Source organism: Perca flavescens, chromosome 8 (assembly GCF_004354835.1).
Source record: "Perca flavescens isolate YP-PL-M2 chromosome 8, PFLA_1.0, whole genome shotgun sequence".
In the NCBI taxonomy this organism is placed as follows: domain Eukaryota; kingdom Metazoa; phylum Chordata; class Actinopteri; order Perciformes; family Percidae; genus Perca; species Perca flavescens.
In genome coordinates this window covers 17,397,484-17,420,652 of record NC_041338.1, presented here as the reverse complement: position 1 = coordinate 17,420,652, position 23,169 = coordinate 17,397,484, and the positions used below count along the sequence as shown (strand labels likewise).

Below are 23,169 nucleotides of genomic sequence, written 5' to 3'. Positions count from 1 at the left end.
CTCATTGACCCCATCTATATGCTCCACCCATTCTTGGCTGCGGGTGATTATAGACAACTTTCCATACGGTCCATTGTATGTATATCTGTCTCTCAATCTCTCTTTGTCTCTTAATCACAACAAAGTGTGATTACGTTTTTTTTAGATAGGGGGAATACACAATATTAATTTCCTCCTCCATCTGCTCCAATTTAACTCCTTCACTCAACCCCCTGCCTACTCCTGTTTTCCTTTACTTGGCTCTTCTATTCGACATAGTATTTCCCCTCTGTTGCTTCATGCTTAATAAAAACTGCTGTTTCAACCGAGGGACACGAAAGGAGAAAGAAAAGGGCAAGGGGGAGAGGGGCCAAACTAATAAAACCCATAGCAATTTAAAAGAGAATTATTTGGTTTCATAGTCATAGTTACAACATCAAGGTTTTCTTTTCTTTTAGGGTCTCTGAGGAAACTTGAATCAGTAATTTCCCCCTGAGATTTCCTCCGGATTGCATGACTGTTGGTTTTCACATCCAGCAATGTCATCAGAAGTCACCCAGCAAGGCAGCGTTTCCTCTGTTTGTTGGAAATTCAATCATTTGATGAATGGTCTTTGGGCCAGGGGTTGGGAGTCGAAAAGAAAAGATGCACGTCTACATTTTGGCCTCTCCCCTCTTCTGTGTATACTTTCATCTCCTCTCCAGAAATAGCTTTGTGTGTTGTAAACTTTGACCCCGAAACCCAGAGTTCAAACAGTCGTGACCCAGTAATCTTCCAGGAGTGACTCACAGCTAAAACCGAGGCACCAAACTGACGTCTGAGCTCTTTTAACAAGAATTCTTGTTTAACCCATAAAAAATAAAAGATCTAGTTGGACGTAATTGTAAGTGCTCAAATTGCGTGGCCAATTTTAAGAGCTATGGGGAGCATGATTGTAAGTTATGTACAGTGAAGGTAGCAACTGACATTTCTACAAAAATAATTGCACTATAAATTAGTAGTTGACAACTTTCTCCCTCTGTTTATCTGATTTGAATTTAGTACACATTAGTTGTGAGTCGTACTGTCCCCTTACTGAGAGAAGACTCTTTGCATGTTTTGTCTGTTTGTTTGGGTTTACTTTTGTTCCCTCCCCACAGTCCATCTTGTGATTGACAGCCTGTCAATCTTGATATATACCTCAGCCCCTTACTGCAAAATGGGCAATTTAGAAGAACTTCAATATCTTATGTTAATATTATGAAATCATGTATTTTCTTAGCAATTATAAAAAATAATGTCAAGCACCATTTGCACTGGTCTGGATTTGTAATATATTAATGTATGGCAATCTATTCTTCAGCTAGATTTTTAGATTCCTGGTGTTTTTTGCTAATAATTGCATTTTTTGTAAAGGCTTAATATCAATGCATGAGAGCGTTTTATGTTCAGTACCATGCGTTTGCATACTTTTCCTTTTGTTTTGTGTTGCCTCTGTTTAAGTAGTTTCTTGTGTTGACTGGGCAGCTTTGGGTGTACGAATGTATGACACTTGCGGTTCGTTTGCAACCCTTTTAAGGGTTAAGCTAATATCTCAAAGGTGTATGTTGATTTTTCTATGTTCTTTTCTAGGCTCCAGTGCTGTGGCTTGAAGGTCGGGGAGGCTTCATCGTCTGCGGGGCCCCAGCGCCAAGAGGTGTGCGGGTCACCAGGGGACAGAGACAGGAGGGACACTGCTGTGTCCACCAAGTGTCCCCTCTCCCCCTTACTTGGCCTGAGCGACAGCCCGGGTCCTCCTGACACCATGCTGGCTCACAGGAGAGCCACCACCACCACCACCGACCCAAGGACTCCCAACATGGAGAACGGGCTGTGTGGCAAGCTGAACAACAACAAGAGCCCAGCGGCAGTCAAGACTGCCAGCATACGTGATAAGATCTCACAATGGGAGGGCAAAAAGGAGCCTGCCCCACCAACTTCTACAGGGACATGTCCACTAAGCACAACACAGAAGGAAGTTGAGACAGTGCGGAAAAAGGAAGCCAAAGCTTCAGAGGTCCAAAGGACAGATAGCAAGAGGTTTGTCAGCTGGGACAGACAAGACTCAGGGAAGGAGAATGTTGGAAAGCTGGGGGATTTAAGGTCTAAATCTCCAGAGGGCCCAACAAACAAGGACAGAGAAGTGATCCTAGAGAGGGGATTTCGAGCTTCCAAGCCAACAGAACAACCCCAAGACAAGAAAAGTGTTTTAACTCATGTTAAGAAACTGGAGAAGGCAACAAAGGAGGTTCCTGACAGACCTTCACTGGCATTTCCAGGGAATTACTTCTGCCCTCCTTCAAAGGAGGAGCTGGAGGATACTGAAAAGAGAGCCAACGAGCCCATTTTTGGGACTTTTGACATTGTTCGACCTGGCGGGTCGCGGAGGAGGAGGGAAGGGGATCCAGAAAATGTATACAGTGAGCCAGGTGCTCCGTCTATAAACCCTCTACCCAAACCTCAGAGAACCTTCCAGCATCACACCCCCCCCACTATCCCAGCTTCAGGGCCTGGCTCAGGGAAGGGAAGGAGGAACTTGCCCCCTTTGCCCTGCATTCCTCCTCCACCTTTACCTACATGCCCACCACCTGGAGTTTGCAGGAGACCCTGGGCTGACAGACCTCGGGACAGTAGCAACAGGTAAGAGACTAAGAAGATAGAATGATAAATATGGGCAGATGATGATCAGTCCTATAGCAGACACCCATTTGCTGAAGCTTCTTTGTCCCCAAAGCTAAATTAAAAAATATTTATTTAAAGTTGCTTGTGGGATAAGAATTAACCAGTGATGATGGCTCTGTGTATCCTCTGAGCCTTCCCCCACCATCGCCGACCAAACACTGAGGTTGACAACATTCACCACATCTGCTGTAAATCAAAACCACCGGTGACATCATCCTGTTTCTAAATATCCCAAAGACTGAGCTCATTAGTTGGATCTGCGGAATGTACACATTAACTCAACTCATTCCTCTTTCCAAAACTCTACTAGAAGAGGAGAACAGCATGCAGAGTGATATGAGTAATGTCAAAAAGGCCCTTTGCTTTTTCAAGAATTTAAGCCTTGACAGTAACAATGATGTGCAAGGCCAGTGGCTATCACAAATGAGTTGTCTGGCATTTGCAAATGTAAAGTAAATGTAAAGTTCAATGTCTGAATCTAAAATCACTTATTCTAGCAAACATGTTGGAATATTCAAGAGTCTTCTAAGTAGTACTCAAATTCAGATGGTTACAATCAAACCAAAGGAAACCAAAAAATGTGAACCCTGCAGTATGTATTGGAGTACATCTATTGTTCACTTTCTCAGTGGTCTGAATTCTTGTTTGAAACTTGGCTTGGATCTGTTACATTCCATACCATATGTGGAGGCCTCACTCTGCTCAAGTGTGCTGTGTCAAGCCCTTTGTTTGGTCAAGCTGTCTTTATCCTAGTGCCCGTCACAGTGTGCATTTTTGTGCGCGTGAACAAATACAATAAGTTGCCAGTTTATTAGATACACTTAGTTTCGCTCAGTGCCATGCAACAACTTTTTTAAAGCATACAAGGTCAAGGTAACTTTATTGTCCCCGAGGGGCAATTGTTTGTACAGCCAGCAGACAGACATAAGGACAAGACACACAACAATACAGCAAAATATGAAATACCCACAGTATCTAAAACACAATAGTAAACAAATAAATAAATACATTTAAAACAGTTCTGGCAAATTGTTTAAAATGGAAATGGAAGTCGGGATAAAAGAGTTTCTGAGTCTATTGGACCTGCATCTGGGCATGGAGTACCTACGACCTGAAGGAAGTACCGGTAGCTTAAACTGGCAGGACGAGGGGTGGCTAGGGCCAGCTGCAATGGATTGGGCCTTCTTTTGCCACTCTGTTGGAGTAGATGTAGGAGATAATGGGGAAGTTGATGCCTGCAATCTTGCTACATGTCATACTCCCTAGTAATTTTTTGTTTTTTGTGGACAGAGAACCAAAACCAGCAGATAAAACAGAAGGTTAAAACAGACTCAATAAAACAGGAATAAAACCTTCTCATAAAAGCAGGGTCAATGTTAACATTCCTCAGTTTTCAATAAAAAGTACATACGCTGATGGGCTTTGGCACAAACAGCATCAGTGTGTGGTTCAAAACATAGCTTGCTATCAATTATTGTGCCAAGGTACTCATATTCTTGTACTGTCTAAACAGGTTGGCCATCAATAATAGTGGGGGGAAGAGGCAGGCACTGTTTCCTAAAATCAATAATTCATTCTTTAGTCTTGGAGACATTTATGTTTAAAAAGGAGTGCTTACACCAATCATTAAAATCCTTCACTATTGGTCCATGGTCAATCACAATGTTCAGTCAGAAGAGGATTAATCCTCCATAACTCCATGGTACTTTACTTTGCATAACTTAACTTACCTTTATATATCAGGGGAAATGCACAGAAGTTAACATTGATATGATTTTTAAAAATGTTCACTATAATTCAATCCAATAGGGCAACATTGAATATGATAAGCTTTAGAAAGATAGGATTTATTGCCGGGCTGTTCCATTGTATTGCAATAGATGTAGCATGCTGTACCCAATAAAGTGGCAACTTAGTTTAATTGTTAACTGTATGTGTGCATGCATTTGGCTTTGCATGCAACCACGGATGCTTGTGTGCACTTCATTCTACTGGGCTTTAATCTTTGGCAATGATGAAACACAGATGTAGTAACTAGCAAATGGTAACATCCGTTTTCCTACTTGGCATATCAAACATTCTTAAAAGCATCAACAGTACACACAAAAATCCTTCCTTTCTCTTTTTTTATATTTGGCATGTGATTCTCCTAAATCCTTGTAATGTTCTGTCCACCAGGAAGTCCTATGAATTTGAGGATCTGCTCCAGTCATCTACAGAAAGCTGCAGGGTGGACTGGTACGCTCAGTCCAGACTGGGCCTTACACGCACTTTATCAGAAGAGAATGTCTACGAGGACATAATAGGTAAACAATACATATCCACACATATGACACTTTTATTTTTCCTTATGCATGTGTCGAAAATCAAGTTCCTGACATGTGGTTTCAAAGTGTTGCATTATCAACTTTGTATAGTATTCGCATAAAATAAAAAACATTTTTAAATACTGTACTGTAGGCTGGAGGTTGTCCTATTTTCTATATCCTTCATACACTGCATGACCCTTTAGTTTCATTTCTCATATCAGTGTGTGTCATACTGTAGAGTTTAATAAGACCAGAGTTGATGAGGAGGCCATGCTGCCTTTACTCTGCTCCGGTTTTAATTTAGAGCCATGCTGCTTCACTTTTATTAAAAATGATACGCAGAAATTTATCCTACGTTCCTACCTTATTGTCTGCAGGGTTATGCCAACCCCACCTAAAGCCTGTTTAATTTCATAACGTACAATAGTGCCGTTGTGTGAGGTCATACTGTAGCTGAGGTTGGTTACTGTGATTGTCAGTGCAGCGGGGGGAATGTGAGTGGCTTATAGAGCCACGGCACATTACTGGCAATCGCTTCAATGTATCTTTGGTTTTAATCCCAGAGACTGGCGTATAATGAGTGCTGCTTGTCTGCAACAGTGAAATTTACTTTAATTATATTTGAGTGATGCCGCAGCTTATTTTGGATTCTTTTATAGTTTCCTCCTTTCATACAACAGTATTGTTCTTTAAAATGCTCAGACAGTGTTCACCAAACACTCAGCAGTGTCCCATGGGTAAAGTTACTCACCAGAGCTGTCTACTCAAAAAGCAGCTCAGGAAGGCAAAGATATACAGATAGTGATGAGCAGTTGTGTTGTCCTTATAGTCAGGTTCACATCAACACATTTTAAACACACAATCCACATGCCTGATAGTGTTTTCAGATTGAAAGGAAAGCAACTGTCACCTCTACAAGTATCCAGACGCACGCCTTGATGACTGATTCAAACTCACATGCTGGCAGCACACGCAAACACTAGCTAGCAATGTGAAAAACAGTACGCTGATCCCTTGTTTTCCTCAGAGAGAGAAGTAGCGGGGAACTGAACGTCCCTCTTTATCCTACGACTTCTTCAGGTCACATCTGGTGGATGGATTGATAGAGCAGAGGGAAGATACAGAGAGACAGATACAAAGAGAGAAAGAGGCACAGGTTTTGGAAAATGAAACTTTCTCACTCTGTATCTGCAGGGGAGGAACGGTGGCTAGAGTCACATTTAGCATTAGCTGTTTGCAAGCATCTTATCACAGTGCAATATGAGCGGGGTAATGTTAAGCACACTCTGGTAGCTCTCTGCACATCTGGATTAAGGTCTGGCAAAACAAACATGAATGATATGGAAAAATACTTTATCTTCTCTTTGGACAGCTTGTGTGAAGCTGTGACATTGATTTCTTAGTTTTGAAAGAAAACAATTTTTTCTCCTGAAGATCCTCCATCCAAGGAGAATCCCTATGAAGACATAGAGCTGGAGAGAAGTTGTTTGGGAAGCAAATGTGTTTCACCTGCCTCCTCATCTCCTGTCCCTGACATGCCAACTAAGGTACCTGATTGCCAATACATCTCTATAAAAACAAAGTAGATTTATTGGAAGCAGTTCTATACTAAAGTCCCCTTCTAATGTGCCTGTTTTTCTACATCTGCCCTACGCAGCTCTCTTCCAAGCCTGGCTTCTTCAGACAAAATTCAGAACGGCGAAGCTTCAAGCTCCTGGAGCTACGTAAGACCAGCAGGGACACTGGCATCTCCTCTCCCTCACGTATCAGCCCCCCCTCCACACCCAGCAGCCCAGACGACACCCCCTGCCTCTCTGGAGACCCGTACAATCGCAGACGGAGGAAAATCCCCAAGGTATGGCAGTCTGAAAGGCCTTTCACAGAGCTCATGCTGCTCTTTCTGTGATTTATGGCCCAGTGTACTGCTCAGGGAGATTCGGAGCTGGTCCACTCATGCTGCCATCTGGGGATGAGTAAGGCAGGGAACATTTTTCTGACGAATATTTCCTGTGAGAAGTGTGCTCAGAGGAAGGCCTCCCAGAAGCTGTATTGAAATGATCTTGGGAGGAGCCTGCCATTTTTTTTTTTATTAGTTTAAGAGTTAAAGACGGACATTTCTTTCCCTTTACCTCCTGCAGATGGTTCTGAAAATCAATGGCATCTTCGAGGCACGGAGAGGGAAGAAACGAATGAAGAGGGTGTCTCAGTCTACAGAGTCCAGCTCAGGGAGAGGTGAGGCTTCAAAGGCAGGCCACAAAAATGACTTTCATTTGCTTCACATCAACTGGGAATTTTGTGAAACTTATTTTTACTTTGCTTAACTAAAAATGATGTCCAACTCTGGACATCATCATCAACACCTCTTTGTGTTTGTTGTTTGTTAGTTAACATTTGTCAACTGATTTCAATAAAGTGGAATGTTAGACTATGGGCCAAGGAATAAGTGATTAGTTTCTGGTAGGAAAACAGATCCAGGTGCAGATCCACTTGAAGAAAAAACAGTCTGGCACATGTATTCCATGATTGTCTGGCACTTCAGGTTTTTTGATACAGAGGGGAAGCTGTTTTGGTTGCCGATGCTCAGTAAAAAAACAACATCAGACACTTGTTAGGCAGAAAATATGAAAGAAATACTACAACTGCAATACTAACACTAACATACACTCACACACTAACTAACACGTATATCAAGAGTATATTAATGTAGCTCAGGCCTGCCCAGCCCTAAGTTCAAAAGCAAAACAGTAGAAAAACAATAAATCAATTAATCCTAAATGATACACCCAAGCAAGACACATTCAACTGTAGATACTGTTATAAAGTTAAAGTTTTTATTGGTAAAATAACAAATAACAGTAGTACATGTAGTGTTTTCTGGTCAAATGTTTATTTGGTCATGACTAATAATTTGACAAAAAACTGAATTCAAAGTTTATCATCAGTACTATCAACACTCTACCCACTGCAGACACGTTTCATCGGGTTACCTTTCCTACGACTCCTACTTTGACCAGAAAGACTTTACAGGCCCATCTCCATAAAAGTAACAATCATGTGTATCCACTTAGTTTTATGGGCAAAGTTACATTCTGTGGTTAGTTGAGACTGACCCATGTTTCAGAGGACTGGGTGGTGCTGTGTGGTAGTGGCAAGAATGAAAGCAATGACAGCAAATTCCATGTGCTTTAAGTTTCCTGTGATTGTTATTTGAATTCTGCTCACACTCTGTTTTATCCTTTTCACGCTTCTCTTTAATTTAGTAACAGATGAGAACAGTGAGTCCGAAAGTGACACAGAGGAGAAACTAAAAGGTGAGAACAGAAAACGAATGCTTACACCTACAGTAGCTACATAGGGGATGCCGAGCAGTATAAGCAGTATAAGTATAACATAGTTTTGTATTTATGTAGTTTCATTAGTTACAAATCAGCACAATAGTAGCACGTGTACAATAATACAATAACAGTTCCACCCTATAACTAAAATCAAACATATGCACAGATGATGTGGCCTCACAGTGACCATCTATGCATACATGACACTGATGTATTTGCATGACATGTGGTCCTCTGTCCCTCAGCCCACAGCCAGCGGCTGGTGTCGGTCCAGTCCATGCTGAGGCAGACGGGGCGGTACCGGACCATGGAGCGGGATCTGATGGAGTTGCAGGAGAGGAAGCTCTTTGAGTATTTCATAGTTGTTGCACTCCACAAGACCAAAGCTGGAGTCCCATACCTGCCAGAAGTCACACAGCAGTTCCCTCTCAAGGTAAAATGGGATAGAAATGTTACTGAAGCACTTTATTCCAAAATGAGACACTGCCAATTGTATTTAAAAGAAGAAGAAAATAACTGCTGAAAAGGAGACATTGTAATTATTATTATCTACTTTCCTACCAAACCAATGGTATACTGTATATACGCTAGTTTATCAGCACCTGGTATGGACTTTTCTGGGAAAAACACCATTTTGCACTTTTGGCAACAGCAACAGCAGGTCCATGCAATAAAAAAGGAATAGTCTAGTGTGTGTGTGTGTGTGTGTGTGTGTGTGTGTGTGTGTGTGTGTGTGTGTGTGTGTGTGTGTGTGTGTGTGTGTGTGTGTGTGTGTGTGTGCGTGTGCGTGTGCATGTGTAACCTGATGGTCTAAGACTTTAATGGTGTTCTCCTTCAGACATCATTAAATATATTTGTTTTCACAATTTTTCTTTTTTTAATCCAGCTTGAGAGGAGCTTTAAATTCATGCGGGAGGCTGAGGACCAGCTGAAGGTCATCCCTCAGTTCTGTTTCCCTGACGCCAAAGACTGGGCACCTGTCGACAACTTCCCCAGGTCAGTCCAAGTCTGACTGCAACCACGACAAAACAACAAAACAGGGAAACAGGAATTTACCGGCAGAGTGTTAATAGCTCAGCTGTTTTCCTTGTTAATAATCACTTGTTAGAGAAGAAGCTGAAAGCCTAAAATAGAAATGACCTCCTGGCTTGTAAAGATGACTGTTCTTTCTTTAACGATAAAGTGCTGACAGTGACAAATTATTACAGGGAGAGATGGTGGATTTAGCACCTTACACCTGGTTTGTTATTACAAAATCACCTCTCTTTGTATGATGTTTAAAATTGGCCTTATTACCTAATACCACCTAGCTTAGCCTCTCAACGTCTGCATTGTTCTTAGAAGTGATGATGTACGTCTTGACGATGATGGCTAATAATTACCCTGGAGGCAAATGTTCTGTGGGTGCATTGAACTTGCTGACACTCTCGCCTGTCAAGAAGGTCGTCACCGGTCAATGAGTACCTGTCAGGTAGAGCTTAGGAGGATTTGTGTGTAGTAAGCCTGTCCTGAGGGTCTTTCCTCTCAAGTACAAAGTCATACCTTTGTTTGCCAAAACACAAAGTCCAGTCCAGAATGGAGTTTTCTGTTTCCACAACAGCCGTTTAAATGTTTTCCAGCATGTCTGAATTATCTTCTTTTCTCTCTTTTTTTTCATCCCCAGTGAGACGTTCTCATTTGTCTTGACTGGTGAGGATGGAAGCAGGCGGTTTGGCTACTGTCGGCGATTACTGGTACGCTTTTAAAATGTTTCTGCCCCTTGTCACTATAGTAGCTTCTCCTAATTTAAATTCAATATAGATAATCCCTGATTATAAACATTTCCTCTGCTGCTTTTACCCTTCTCTTTTTGTTGAACTATTATGCAAGTTGATAATAAATGTTTTCTACATATTTCTTGAATTTGGTTGATAAAATGGTTTAGATTTTTCAAAGTCACAGTCTTCAAAGACTCTGCAAAACAAAGGCTTTGCTTTGCTTCAGTGGTCTAATCCTGTGGTTGTACTTGGGTGAGCAGTCTTGTGACACTCCTGGGTTTTGAAGCTGTCTTTAACTGGCTGCCTGTTCACAGCCCAGTGGTAAAGGCCGGAGGCTCCCTGAGGTCTACTGCATCGTCAGCCGCCTGGGCTGTTTCGACCTCTTCTCCAAGGTAGATATCGTAAACTAAGCATGAACACAAACGCACAAAGTTTAGTGAAATACATGTCTTGCATCAGATAAAATTACATTGCACAGAATAGCATGTGTTACCCAAACCCATACATACAACCTCACTGGCTCCAGTACAGACGCACATGTGAACTGCAGCTGATGTGGTTACTGCAGTGGAAAACATGCACTGTATTGGCTTTGGGCCTTAGATTTATATGCCTGTTGGCCTGTGTATGTAGATCTGTGCAGTGTTCATGTGCCATTGCTAGAATTGGGTTTCTAAGGATACACACATGTACAGATAAGGGTAACTACAGTATATCTGCTGTTATAGGAGATGGCAAATATATTGATAGGTGCCTCTGCATTGGAAGTACTCAATGCTGCTGCTGATGTTCTGAGTATGTTTCATCTGTATCAGATCAGCTACATAAAGGTTTAATGCGATACAGATGTGTACAGTGTGTTGAAGGGTACACATGATGTCAGGCTGATGTTAGCCACTTGTTGTATTGACTTTTGACATTGTTTGACTGTCTCCACTGCATCATGGCAAGAATGAATATGTTTGTCATAATAAAAGCCATTGTTGAAACAGTTTGTGGATAAAATAACAAAACAGAAATGTCTGTTTTTAGCTAATTTAGAAATGTTATATATCTGACAGGTTAAAGTACTTCACCACATTACCACATCAATGCTGTACTACTGGAACACTACCTATAATGGCCTAATACACCCAGAGATATTAAAAGGGACAGCTACCATGTTATAAATGATATGGCAAAATATCTGACATCCTATCCAGTGTAATCATCATATTGCCCAACTCTAAGATAGAATAATAAAAAAGAACAAAAAAAAGTCTACTCTATTGAAAAGATTCAGTCAATTCTGGATTGGAAAGATCTGATGCTCCACACACTCATAGAAATATTTGTGATTGCCAGTATTCCAATTACAGATCCTCCTTCTCTATGTTTTACAGATCCTGGATGAAGTGGAAAAGAGGAGGGCTATCTCCCCTGCTCTGGTGCAGCCTTTTATGAGAGGCATAATGGAAGCTCCCTTCCCTGCTCCAGGAAGGACCATCACTGTCAAAAACTTCCTTCCTGGCTCTGGGACAGAGGTGAGATGATTGTGCTGTCACCGTGGAAACAGTAGTTTTTTACCCCATTCTTGGAGGTGCACCCCATATGCTTTTAAAGATTATACCACTAATGATTTAATGTGTATGTGTGCAGTATGTACATTACTATCTAAAAGTCTCTCTCTCTCTCTCTCTCTCTCTCTCTCTCTCTCTCTCTCTCTCTCTCTCTCTCTCTCTCTCACTCCTACAGGTGATAGAGCTTTGTAGGCCATCAGATTCTCGTCTGGAACATGTGGACTTTGAATGTCTCTTTTCCTCCTTGAGTCTACGTCTCCTTCTCCGAGTGTTTGCCTCTCTACTACTGGAGCGCAGGGTCATCTTCACTGCCGACAAACTCAGGTTGGTTCCAGCAACATATTGTCCAATCCTTGCAACAGACATCAGTCCCGAGGCGGGTAGAGTAATTGCGGTACTCCTATTAATCTGTTTAATGAACCTGTCGTGACCAGATTATCAAAGGAAGTGTTTTCATGCTGAAAAGATCAAGAGTAAAGAGTTTGAAGGATGTGACAGAGATACCTCAAGTCGACAAACATTCAGAGGAAAAGAAGATCCTGACAGAGTATGAGAGGAAGGAATGCTGTTGTGTTTTACAGTCGCCTGGGGAACAATCACTTCTTTGGAAAACTGTCATGGATGCCAGATAGAAGGAGTTAGGCTTTAGAGTCCAGAGCTACCGCGTGTGCACAGTGATGGCATCAGATCCAGTCTACATAAAACCTTTTAACTGCTGTGGTACACCTGGTTCAACATGTGGGTTAAGCATAATCAGTCATTGTGTCCTATTTCAGTTCTGATTTAGGTTCAGGATTTGTGTATTCCCCTTCATGCCCATGTACTGTTGTTTAAAAGTTGGAAAAAGAAGCATTTCTCAACAGAGCTCATAAGCAGATCACGAGTCGTTGCACATTCTCTACTGTGGACTGGAAACTTGGCCTCGTCAATCAATTTTTTAATGAAATAACTGTGAGCAGATGCACACCCGGACAAGATTAAGTTAACAGCGTGGGGTGAGTGTTTGCTGCCGCTGTATAGTTTTTATAAGTGTTACATCACTCTCCCCTCAGAGATGCTTTTTTTTTTTACATTCCTCTCAGGGTAACAACGGTTTGTTGGAGCAACAGGAATGAACTTTTAACATTATGTTCCAAATTAAGAAATGGGTGGCAGGAGAGGTTTATTTCTTGAGGAGTTGGTTAGCACCATCTTGTGGTGAAAACTAGACTAGGTTTTAGGGATATGCTTTGCTTTTTGGAAGGTTATTGTGCTCTATTTTACTATTTCGTTGAATACAAATTAGATATCAAGAGAAAGAGCTACTTGCTATTTTGTATGATTATCACTTTCTTGACCTGCTGTACATGTCAAACCTGAATGCAGCAAGTTAACCTCTGTTTTCTATGGGTTGTTGTAGAAAGTCAACATGGTAAACTAAACTTAGACAGCGGTAAATATATATGGGCATTATATAATGTGTTGTACAGCAAGATGCTGAATTGTGCTTGCATATTAAAATAGAATTCACTGTACATTGAACCTATTATAGCCAGTCTGGCCAGTTGAAATGAAACATTTTAGCACTTTAACGACATCTTATACTGTGCATGTTGCCTTAAATACTGAGTTTGAAAGTTAATTCTTGACCTTGCAAAGAGTACTGTTTCCACTGCTTTTGAACGTATCATTGTTTAAAAAGTTCTTTCCAAGAAAGAACTTTCAAACAATGAAGGTTCAAAAGCTCCAGGATAGCTACTAAATGGGCCTTGTGGTGAAATTATTTTAATATGGAAATAATATGATAGTAATGTCCATTATTACAGTTCAGTATCATGCAGTTTTTTTTAAGGATTATCTTTTTTTTAAGATTGTTTTTCTATCGTATATTGTACATTAAAGTTCTCATATTATGCTCATTTCCAGGTTCATAATTGTATTTAGAGGTTGTACCAGAATAGGTTTATGTGGTTTCATTTTTAAAAAACACCATATCTTTGTTGTACTGCACATTGCTGCAGCTCCTCTTTTCACCCTGTGTGTTGAGCTCTCTGTTTTAGCTACAGAGTGAGACATCACACTTCTGTTCCTATCTTTGTTGGGAGTCGCACATGCACAGTACCTAGGTAAGGACTACTAGCCAGTCAGAAGCAGAGTATAAGGGTGTGCCAGGCTAGCAGCTAGGCGAGCATTATAACGTGTGTTACAAAGTGACACATGTTCATCTCTGAAGTAAAGGCTGGACTACAATAGAGCTGTTTGGAGCAGTTTGTGAACAGTGTTTTCTGTTGGAGATGGTAAGTCCCTTTGGGGAGGACTTTGGGCTTTTTCACTTTGTCAACCTATTACATGCACAAAAAAGATATATAAAACGCTCAAGGAAAGGGAAAAAGCCAAAAAGCATAATATGAGCACTTTAACTATCTGTTTTAACCTTTTTCTTTCTCTCTCTCTCCACAGCACATTGTCTCAGTGTTGTCATGCAGTAGTGGCTCTGCTCTACCCCTTCACCTGGCAGCATACGTACATCCCCGTGCTCCCGCCCTCCATGTTGGATATTGTCTGCACCCCTACCCCCTTTATAGTGGGCCTCCTCTCTAGCTCTCTGCCTCGACTCAAAGAGCTGCCCATAGAAGAGGTATGATGAGTTTTTTTGTTTGTGATGTACGGACTGTGGTACCATTGACTCCGGGCCTTTCCTCCACTGAAAAATAGCTCCAGGAAATGACATCACTCTCCCTCTGTTCTTCCCTTAGGTCCTGGTGGTCGATCTCGGCAACAGTCGCTTCCTACGACAGGTAGAAACCATAGAAACATTAGGAAAACTGTCAAAATCTATCACCACATGGAGTCCTTTTACACATGTGGTGACTCTACTAGATGTTATGTGAATACAATATGTTAATTCACTGCAGCATTTACTGTGTTTACATCTGTGTTTTTATCTTCACAGCTGGATGATGAGGACTCCATTCTTCCCCACAAGCTGCAGGCAGCTCTCGAGCTTGTGCTGGACAAGAGGAGGGAGCTGGCCTGTGAGAAAGGAGATCTGCCAAATGGTAACTTATTACAGTATTTTATTCAATATATGAATGTTTTTATTAGACATACCAAATATACTAAAGATAGTGCTGTAAAATGATCAACATTAAGAAATGGTCTACAGTATGATTCCCAATCTTTTCACAACATTTTAAGGAAACTTTTACTAACCTATTGAAGGATCAATTGTCATTGACTTTTTTTAAACTAACATACCTATTTTAGTTATTTCCGCTGTCTTAAAGACCTGGCTTAGGTAGTGTTTAAGTGCTCTTATCATTCTAGGGGGTTCAGGGTAACATAACCTCTAGATTCGTGTGTTATTTGTTATTTATTTTAGCATGAGGAAATGTATGACTATGTTGTAAGATGGTTAATTGTATGTTTATTGTGTGTTATGCGTGATGTGTCACCATCTTGTTCTCTCGAGTACCCAAGACAAATTTCTCCTATGGGAGACAATAAAGGCTTATCTTATCTTATCTTATCTTAATAATGAAGCTCTCTGCGTAGTGTGCATGTATAAAAGGGGCTTTAAAGAGTGATGAAAATCATACTGGGAATTCTGCTTTTGTTGCTATGTAGTCGGTGAAAATGTGACATCCCAAAAGTAACGTCACAGTACACTATAAAGCAACACCCCGTCACTGCTTGGTGGAGCCACAAGGAGAACACAGTGGAAGCTTTCAATCCACAGAGTTCAGTGTAACACTGCTTTTATGCAGCAGTTAGGAGTTTTTTTATTACTCATGCACCCTTGGAGTGTTTCTCAAACTTGGGGTTGGGACACCCATGAGGCTGCTTATACAGAGTTGCACAAGAGATATATATATATATATATATATATATATATATATATATATATATATATATATATATGACAAGTGATAACTTTAAGTAATCAGAGTTTTCTTACATCCCTAGTGATCCTTGAGTTATGACTGTAAGCTGTAAGTGACGCTTGGCATGTGGCTTTTGGTCCAATAAAATGTCTTGAAAACTTATGTAATGTGTGAAAAGTGAGCTGTATGAAAAGGGGGGTGTCTATACATTTCCAGTGAGTAGGAAGTTTATTTTCCTACATTTTGTGTTAGAAGTGTTATTTGAAATACCTTGGCGAGTCGTTGAGTCATTGGTATTGATCAATCTTTTGCAGATACTGGGTCTGTTAGTCATTCTGTTATAGGGCAGTAAATATGCTGTGAATTAATCTTTTCTATTTTATTCCTTTACACTCCTGTACCTCCACCCAGACTCCAGCTCCCTCAGCGCAGTGGTGTCAGAGGCCTTTGTGCGTTTCTTCGTGGAGATGGTGGGTCACTTCTCCCTCTTCATTGGTGGAGCAGAGCGGGAGGATGAGTCTGTCTCCTCCCCCACCTTGCCCAGTCCCTCTTCTTCCCCCTCCTCGTCCTTTCAGCGCGAAGCCTTTCGCAAAGCGGTCACGTCCAAGAGCTTGAGAAGGTTCTTGGAGGTGTTCATGGAGACCCAGATGTTCACCGGTTTCATCCAGGAGAGGGAGCTGCGCAGACAGGGCCTCAGAGGTACTGAGATTTGATTACCTGCATTAGTGTTACAGTATAGTTTATAACAGTACAAAAACTGGTTGAACCCTCATACCTACTGTATGTACATATACAAAAATATATTTCTGTGTGCCTTTTTGGTCATACTAAATTCTACTGAAATTGAATTTGTATTTTTGCTAATCATCTATTTTCTAAAAAACAGTTCCTTATCATCTATTATCTTTTTTCTAAAAAACAGTTCCTTAACATTTTTCCCATTTTTGAAATTATGTAGATATAAATCAGGACCTTATTACAGAGTCTTCATCAGCAAATTAATTTTGCTTTTTTTTTTTTTTACAAAACTGTAGATGTTCAAACTTTCATTATGGACAGTAAATCTAAAGTGTGCAAGATAAACAAAACGGGGACTCACTCATAGAAAAACAGAGGTCTAAAACTCCACAGGGTACTTTTAATGTGATGGTAAGGACTGTGTGATAGGGTCAAAAGCTCCAGAACAAGTGAGTAAGTGGATCTTGAGTGGAGAGTGTTTTGTCAACTTCTGTTTTCAAGGCCAAGAATGAACTGTAAAATATACTCCCTTAAATAAGAGATCTCAATATTAATGTTACTCTCCTGACTAAAAAAGTTAATGTTAAAGGTTGCATATGCTGCTTTTTCATGTCATTCGATACAGGTGCTTCATGTTAGTTTGACTACTCATTTTTCAACATTGTCAGTGTTATGATTTATTTAAAAATACAATATATATATATTTTTTAAACATTTGATTGTAATATTTGCCTTGTTTTTATTTACAGGTCTATTTGAGGTGAGAGCACAAGAGTATCTGGACTTGCTTCCTGGGAGCGAGCAGCGAGGAGTCAACAAGTTCCTTAAGGGCCTAGGTGAGATTCACTGCATGGCCTCGCTCAATCAGTCGATCAAACAGTTCAGTTTATCGACTATAAAAAAACTGCTAGTTCAGTTGAGACACTTAGATCAAAGATTTTAACATGTATAGCAAATTATTACACAGCTTTGTTGAATACTTGATTCTGGCTGGTCATTTGCAGCATTCTGCGGTCTGACCTGATCATCAACTCTGGAGGACCATTTTTAAATCAATAAAAAAATGTTTAAATCAATATTTGTTGTCAAATGATTGATTGATTTAGTAAGTAGCTGTTTAATAAGCGGGATAATGTAGAGCAAGCACATCATTATTATTAAACCCTGACAGGGTGATGCAGGACCCCAACGTGAATCACCCAGTCGGGGTTTAATTCGCAATAATGACCCGCTTGCTCTACATTATCCCTTACTTGTTATCCAGTTAGATTTGGCTGAAGATCCTCTGACATTTGAGGGAGCGTTCAAGCAGCTGAGGCCAAGTCAGCCAGTACAGTTGCAACTGCTTTGCTTAATTTTTCAAGTTTCTTTAGATTCACATGTTTTGCTTTTCTTCAGGAAACAAAATGAAATTCCTTTCGAAGAAATGATGCCTGGAGTCAGGATGCCATGTGTGAAAGTAGGAATAAGCATGAAGAGGCGTGCTGTAAAAAAGAAGAGGAAGACGCGCTCCCTGGACGTGCAGAACATGGAGATGTGTCGTTAGGTCAGAACAAAGGAAGACCGATCAAGTGAAATGGACTCATAGTTTGTGAACATGAGGGAATCTGGGGAAAGTTAGTTTAGCTCCCAGTTTCATTCACCAGTCATTCCATTAGTGTTGTGAAGGGTTTACTCAGCTTGGACCAAAACTCACCTCCAACACGATAATGCAATGTCTAACAATGTCTCGTTAGACTTTGGCCTGGGCTTTATGTTTCACAGATTACAGTCAATCCCTGCAGTATATTGCTGTATAGCACAGTGTATATTTTTTTAGGAACAGTGTTCTCCCTTTTTCGATTACTGACCTCACCTATAAACCTGTAAGAGGGAGTGTCACTGAAGGTCACATTTTGTACAATACCTTCCTATACATTCCAATTATTTTCTTTAAAAGCTTTTATAAATACAATAGTACAACTTCTTCATCAACAGGAGGCTTTTAAATTAATTTATATTCTTTTTAGAAAAACTTTGTAATCGTAATCTCTTTTTTTTTTTTTCTTTGAGTGCAAAGAAATCTGTAGTTTGTAATGAGCTGTATTTAAGTTTGTAGAACACTTTGGGTTGTTGGGTAAATGTGCCACTGTTTTAAGGAAATTAACTTGTATTGGAAAAAGAAAATAAGCACCAAAAGGAAGAAAATGTAAAAGGAAATCATTGTGACTAAATCTCGCACTTGGGTTTGAGTATATGGTTTGGATAGACTCAATGTTGAAGGAAGCTGTGTATCTTAAGCCAATCAGTATCAGTGTGTCATGAAAGCAACTAGGCTTGCCTTAAAGAACCAGTGTGTATGATTTAGGGGGCCCTACTAGCAGAAATGTAATGTAATATTCATAATTTTGTTTTAATTAGTGTATAATCCCCTGAACTACAAATCGTGTTTTGTTGGCTTAAAATATCTTTCTACTGTATCTACATACAGTAGGGAGTGGGTCCTTTTCCATGTTGCACCGTCATGTTTCTACAGTAGCCCAGAATGGACAAACCAAACACTTCCGCTAGAGAGTGCCTTTTGACATTTTTGCGTTACTTGAAGGCCTCTGTAGGTTCTACTACACGCTTGTAAAAGGAGGGGTGAGGTAACGGGTACTTAGTTGGTTGCAATCTGCAACCTCACCGCTAGATGCCACTAAATCCTACTCACTGGTCCTTCTAACTTGATTGAAAATGAAATTAAACTTTTTTAAATAAAGTGACAAATGACAAATGACTCTTTCACTAAAATTTCTTATACATCTCCATTTGTTAACTTGTAACACAGAAGTAAAGTAAGGCCATGTAACTATTGATTTACAGTGTGTTTACTCGGATCCTCCACTTGTCAAAATACAACCCAACTTCATCTCAATGGGGTCTTTCTCTAGTCACTAAAACAATTTAGTCTGCAAGCAAAAGACAAGGTTGTTCAAGTTATGTCAATTGAGTAATTGCTCCTCCTGAGCCACAGAAACCACGTATACAATTCTGTATATGGTTCACACAGACAAACAGACAAACAGAGTAGTACTCCCTGTGACTAGTAAGTAGACATTGACATGTAAAATCAGTTGAGTGCCCCTTTATGTGTTCCTTGAACAAGACACTTGGGTGCCCTCCACCTCCAGAGGGCGCTGTCCTCGCATCATGTCCTTATGGAAAATAAATAAGAATGTATTAAGAAATGGAAAGAGTGTGGCAAAGCAGTACATCTGCATTGAATAGGGCATCATCTCCAGCTGAGCACAACTGCTGAGTGTAAAAAGCCATTTTTAGTTGGGGGGGAAAAAAAAGTTCTATGAAACAAAGATAATTAGTTAGTCAATTCACAACTAAAGTAAAATTCCAGGTTACCTGTAGAAAAGTCTTACAGTGTGTGTCACTCTTTGATAATCCACTCTTTACCCATGATATCCACTGGAGGACTCTGTAAGCCAGTTCATGTAATCCTGCATGTGGTGCCTCAGCCACTCAGTCCAAAGTTCAGAATCACAATTCACACAAATTGGCCTCCAGGCATTTAATGTCTTGCACAACGTGCCCATAAGTTCAACAATGGCATTCTTTTTGTCTGCTTATCCGACAATATAAGCAAAAGATATGTTCAAACTTCGACCGTTGCATGTGGCATTCCCGCAAAAATGTTTAAACAATCTTTTATTTCATTGAAGTTCTATATTTAGCTTAAAATATTAAAAGTTCTCCTTAACTGCTAAACACCTGACAAGAGGCAACAGTGATGTTCTTTAATAACATTCAACCTTTTTTAATATCATGTGGTGTAGGAGATAAATTTATGTCATGAAGCCTGGGGGGAAAAAAACAAAACAATGTAACATTAAATGTGTTACAATCTGCTGTGACATGCTTAATACCAGCGTCAAAGCCAGCATCTTCTGCTTAAAAAAATTAAGAAAAGTGGATAAAATATGAACTAAACTTATTGTTCATAAGGAAACAAAGCCTTTAGTCCAATGTCTGGGTTAATTTGGATAGTTGTTCACTTAAAACGTACACAAAGGTTAATAAACTAGCTATTCTTACAAAAACAAGTAATATTAATTCTGGTTTTTATCCGGTATACAGTATAACATCCTTGCCATGTACCCAGGCTGTTACGTACACCGAAGTCACTGTAAAGAAGTTGAATGCTGTCTTACAACCATGTTGCAATGCGTTTGTTTGTCTCTCCTCCTAAAGCCAGTGGCTTTTACAGTATGTTTGATTCTTGATGATATTTCCTTTGCCCCCCCACACACACACACACACACACACACACACCCTCTCACCACCCTTTCCTTTGCTTTCCTTTCCTTTTTGGAGCCCTCCCCCTCCTCCTCTCCACCCCTTCGTAATTACGTGTTGACCGGTCAGGCCTGCCTCCCTCCCCTCCCCTCACCTCCTTCTCTCCCTTGGTCTTTTTCTCTGGCTTTTTCCAGGCTTCATGTCATACCACGGCTAATTCCTGGAATTCCTGCCTTCCTCTCGCTTCAAACAAACGGCTTCAGGAAGGAGACGAGGCAACAGAAAACAAAAACAAAATAAAAGACAAACCTTACAGAGTTACTCTTCATTTAAAAAAAAAAAAAAAAAAATATATATATATATATATATATATATATATATATATAATATTGCTCTACCTACCTGCCTGTCTGCCAATAGAGTCCCACCAGGTAAGCTCAAGCGTTTTATAATAATAGTGTTGGTCTCATGTTCAGATTTAAGCTGCGTCTTCTCTGTCGGAGTGGGAACTTTCAGTTTGTTGATTATTGTGGATGTGAAGTCAGCATTTCTCCCCGCGGTTCGCTCTGAATGCTTCTCACTCACTGTCGGAGACAGCATTCCTCAAATATCTCGCATTTCTTCGCTCAAATTCCTGCATTTTTTTCCTTTAATTTCAGCGCCGGGAGTGTGTGTGGTTTGACTTCCTGTGCTTGCAGCCGGAAATTTTTCTTTCTTTTAATCCTCTTTTGAAGGAATAACTTCATAGCCGTACAGTCAAACATTATACAGCGTCTGTCTGGCTAAAGTTTTACGCAGGGCAAACTGAGATAATTCAAACTGTGCAGGCTATTTATTAACTCTCATCTTTCATTCAGAGGTTTCTTCACCCTCTTTTGTCAACAAGTGTGAGTAGACTGGAAGTGGCTTGACACCGCACTGGTGTGGCCGGTATTGTTGCGTTTATATTTCTCAGTCTGACATGATTGTTATTGTCTTTTTAGATCATTAAAACACCTGCGTTTTAATGACTCATACTATCGCCAGTGTAGGAAAAAGTAGGCTATTCAGATGAAGTCAAACAATACCACATCAAAATACTGTTACAAGTCAATGTTCTGCTTTCAAACTCAAATCAAGTAAAAGTATACCGTGGTGGAAAAATTAATTCACATCCCTTACTAAAGTAAAAGTAGCAGTACCACTATGTAAAAAATACTCCATTACAAGTTTAAGTCGGGTATTAAAAGTGAAGCACTATCAGCAAAATGTATTTAAAGTCTGAAAGTACTCACTATGCAGGCAAATGGTCTCTGTCAGAGTTATACTATTATATTAGGCTACTATTTCATTATTGTTATTGATGCATTAAGATCCAAGCAGCATGTAGATGTTGTAGCAGGTGGAGCTTATTCTTGTTGTTTAATATAATTTACTCAGTAGGCTAGATGTTTATGTTAAAGTAATAACTAGCTGAATAAATATAAATATAAAATAAAATACTCAAGTAAAATGTGCAGTAGTGTAAGTTATAAGTAATTGTACTGAGTATTCATTTTATGGCACACTAATCCACAACATTTTGGAGGGAAATGATTGTACTTTTTACTCAACTACATTTGACGGCCGTACAAGTTACTTTGCAGAGTAGTTAAAATGATCATTATCATTATCAAGATTCTGCTTACACTATTATGCATCATCAACAATAATCAACTATTAGATAAGACATTGTAATAAAACACTGACTTGGGTCATTCTGCTCCCTAATGAATACTTTTACTTTTAGTGAGATTTGGAATACAGCACTTGTAGCAGAGTATGTCTACATTGTGTTGCTGCTACTTTTACTTGAGTAAAATATCTGAATACTTCTTCTTCCACCATTGGAACTGAGACATAAGTGGTGCTATGGGGACTGTACTTCGTCCTCAAAAGCAGGATTAGAAAATTCAAAACCCCATAACTGTAAGAACAATGGTTAAATGTTGCTACTGTATAGCCCGGTGCTTGTCAGTATATTCTGGCTATGATTCAGCCAAATCTTTTATTGCTTTAAAATGAGCAACATTTTAGAAGGTATTGTATTTCATAACTTCCAGAGTGAATGTGGTTAACTTTATAATAATCCTGTTTTGTGAAACAGCCCAAAGACAGCTCAGATATAAGAACAAAGAAACACAAAGTAACTTATAGAGAGGCTGCTAGAGATTATTTTCATTATCAATTCATGTGCCGATAGATTCTGAATAACTGGGTGAACAGTAACAGTTTGGTCTGTAAAATGTCAGAAAATAGTGAAAAAACCCAGGTCACAAGTTTGACAAGACATGATTTTTTGCCATTTTTGCTATGAAAAATGACTTACTAGATTCATCGATAATCAGTATACTTTTAGATCTTGTGACAGACTCAACATGATACTCAACTTTACCAAATGGGCTTTCCTAAACAAAGAAAACTATTCAAAGTTCCATCTTGTGTATTGTGTAAGTAATGTCCGTCTGTGTGGGAAAGACTTGTACTGCTCTGTACAACTGTGAGGGAATATTTTCGGTCAGTGTTTCGAGGTGACTAACGCAGGGCTTGCCGGGTTGTGTGTGTGTGTGTGTGCGCGTGTGTGCATGTGAGTTATGGTGTCCTGCAGGGCAGCTGAGCAGAGTGTGTTTTCCAGAGGGGCA

The 23,169-nt window shown here is 40.0% G+C and overlaps 1 protein-coding gene and 1 long non-coding RNA gene across 3 annotated transcripts in view; one reads left to right on the top strand and one right to left on the bottom strand.

Moving 5' to 3' along the window:
- si:dkey-82f1.1 (DENN domain-containing protein 2A) overlaps positions 1-18,986 on the top strand; it is a 38,480-nt gene extending 19,494 nt beyond the window's left edge. For both annotated transcript variants that reach the window (XM_028585633.1, XM_028585634.1), the window contains 18 exons: positions 1,591-2,637; positions 4,858-4,985; positions 6,423-6,535; positions 6,646-6,843; positions 7,127-7,220; positions 8,249-8,299; positions 8,569-8,756; positions 9,210-9,319; positions 9,987-10,056; positions 10,395-10,472; positions 11,463-11,603; positions 11,815-11,963; positions 14,079-14,256; positions 14,375-14,416; positions 14,572-14,677; positions 15,914-16,201; positions 16,990-17,076; positions 17,639-18,986. In XM_028585633.1, the coding sequence (XP_028441434.1) occupies positions 1,591-2,637; positions 4,858-4,985; positions 6,423-6,535; positions 6,646-6,843; positions 7,127-7,220; positions 8,249-8,299; positions 8,569-8,756; positions 9,210-9,319; positions 9,987-10,056; positions 10,395-10,472; positions 11,463-11,603; positions 11,815-11,963; positions 14,079-14,256; positions 14,375-14,416; positions 14,572-14,677; positions 15,914-16,201; positions 16,990-17,076; positions 17,639-17,670 (3,100 nt within the window). In that variant the 3' untranslated portion in view covers positions 17,671-18,986. The remainder of the gene's footprint in view (positions 1-1,590; positions 2,638-4,857; positions 4,986-6,422; positions 6,536-6,645; positions 6,844-7,126; positions 7,221-8,248; positions 8,300-8,568; positions 8,757-9,209; positions 9,320-9,986; positions 10,057-10,394; positions 10,473-11,462; positions 11,604-11,814; positions 11,964-14,078; positions 14,257-14,374; positions 14,417-14,571; positions 14,678-15,913; positions 16,202-16,989; positions 17,077-17,638) is intronic.
- On the bottom strand, positions 10,103-21,192 carry LOC114560335 (uncharacterized). Its single transcript, XR_003693175.1, has 6 exons — positions 20,912-21,192; positions 20,664-20,766; positions 15,904-16,219; positions 14,550-14,651; positions 14,299-14,407; positions 10,103-10,486 (listed from the first exon to the last, which is right to left on the bottom strand). It is a non-coding gene; the product is annotated as an uncharacterized LOC114560335 (long non-coding RNA).
- Between the last annotated feature and the right edge of the window lie 1,977 nt (positions 21,193-23,169).